The sequence below is a fragment of the Sinocyclocheilus grahami genome, unplaced genomic scaffold (assembly GCF_001515645.1).
Source record: "Sinocyclocheilus grahami isolate Dianchi unplaced genomic scaffold, SAMN03320097.WGS_v1.1 scaffold9697.1, whole genome shotgun sequence".
Taxonomy (NCBI): domain Eukaryota; kingdom Metazoa; phylum Chordata; class Actinopteri; order Cypriniformes; family Cyprinidae; genus Sinocyclocheilus; species Sinocyclocheilus grahami.
The window spans coordinates 2,545-2,775 of NW_015512787.1; the positions used below are offsets into that span (position 1 = coordinate 2,545).

At 38.1% G+C, this 231-nt stretch overlaps 1 protein-coding gene across 1 annotated transcript in view; it reads right to left on the reverse strand.

The window, feature by feature from the left end:
- LOC107578314 (bromodomain-containing protein 9-like) overlaps positions 1–231 on the reverse strand; it is a 6,758-nt gene that overhangs the window by 2,251 nt on the left and 4,276 nt on the right. The window contains exon 6 of the mRNA XM_016264281.1: positions 1–71. Coding sequence (XP_016119767.1) covers positions 1–71 — 71 coding nt within the window. The remainder of the gene's footprint in view (positions 72–231) is intronic.

Here is a 231-nt window from a genome sequence, read left to right on the forward strand (position 1 = left end):
TCTGCTTCAGGATCTTGATTTACAACAGTGTAGTTGAGGGACCCGTCGGAGTCCTTTTTGAGGTACCCCATCTACATGCAAAGTAAAGCAAATGTTCTGGTTAGGGGTAATAAACTGGTAATATTGCAATAAACATCGTTTGTACTACCAGTCTACCACATTACACAACTCCTGATGTGGTCGAGGGAAAAAAAGATATAATACAGACTAGACAGAATCTTTTTTTTTTTT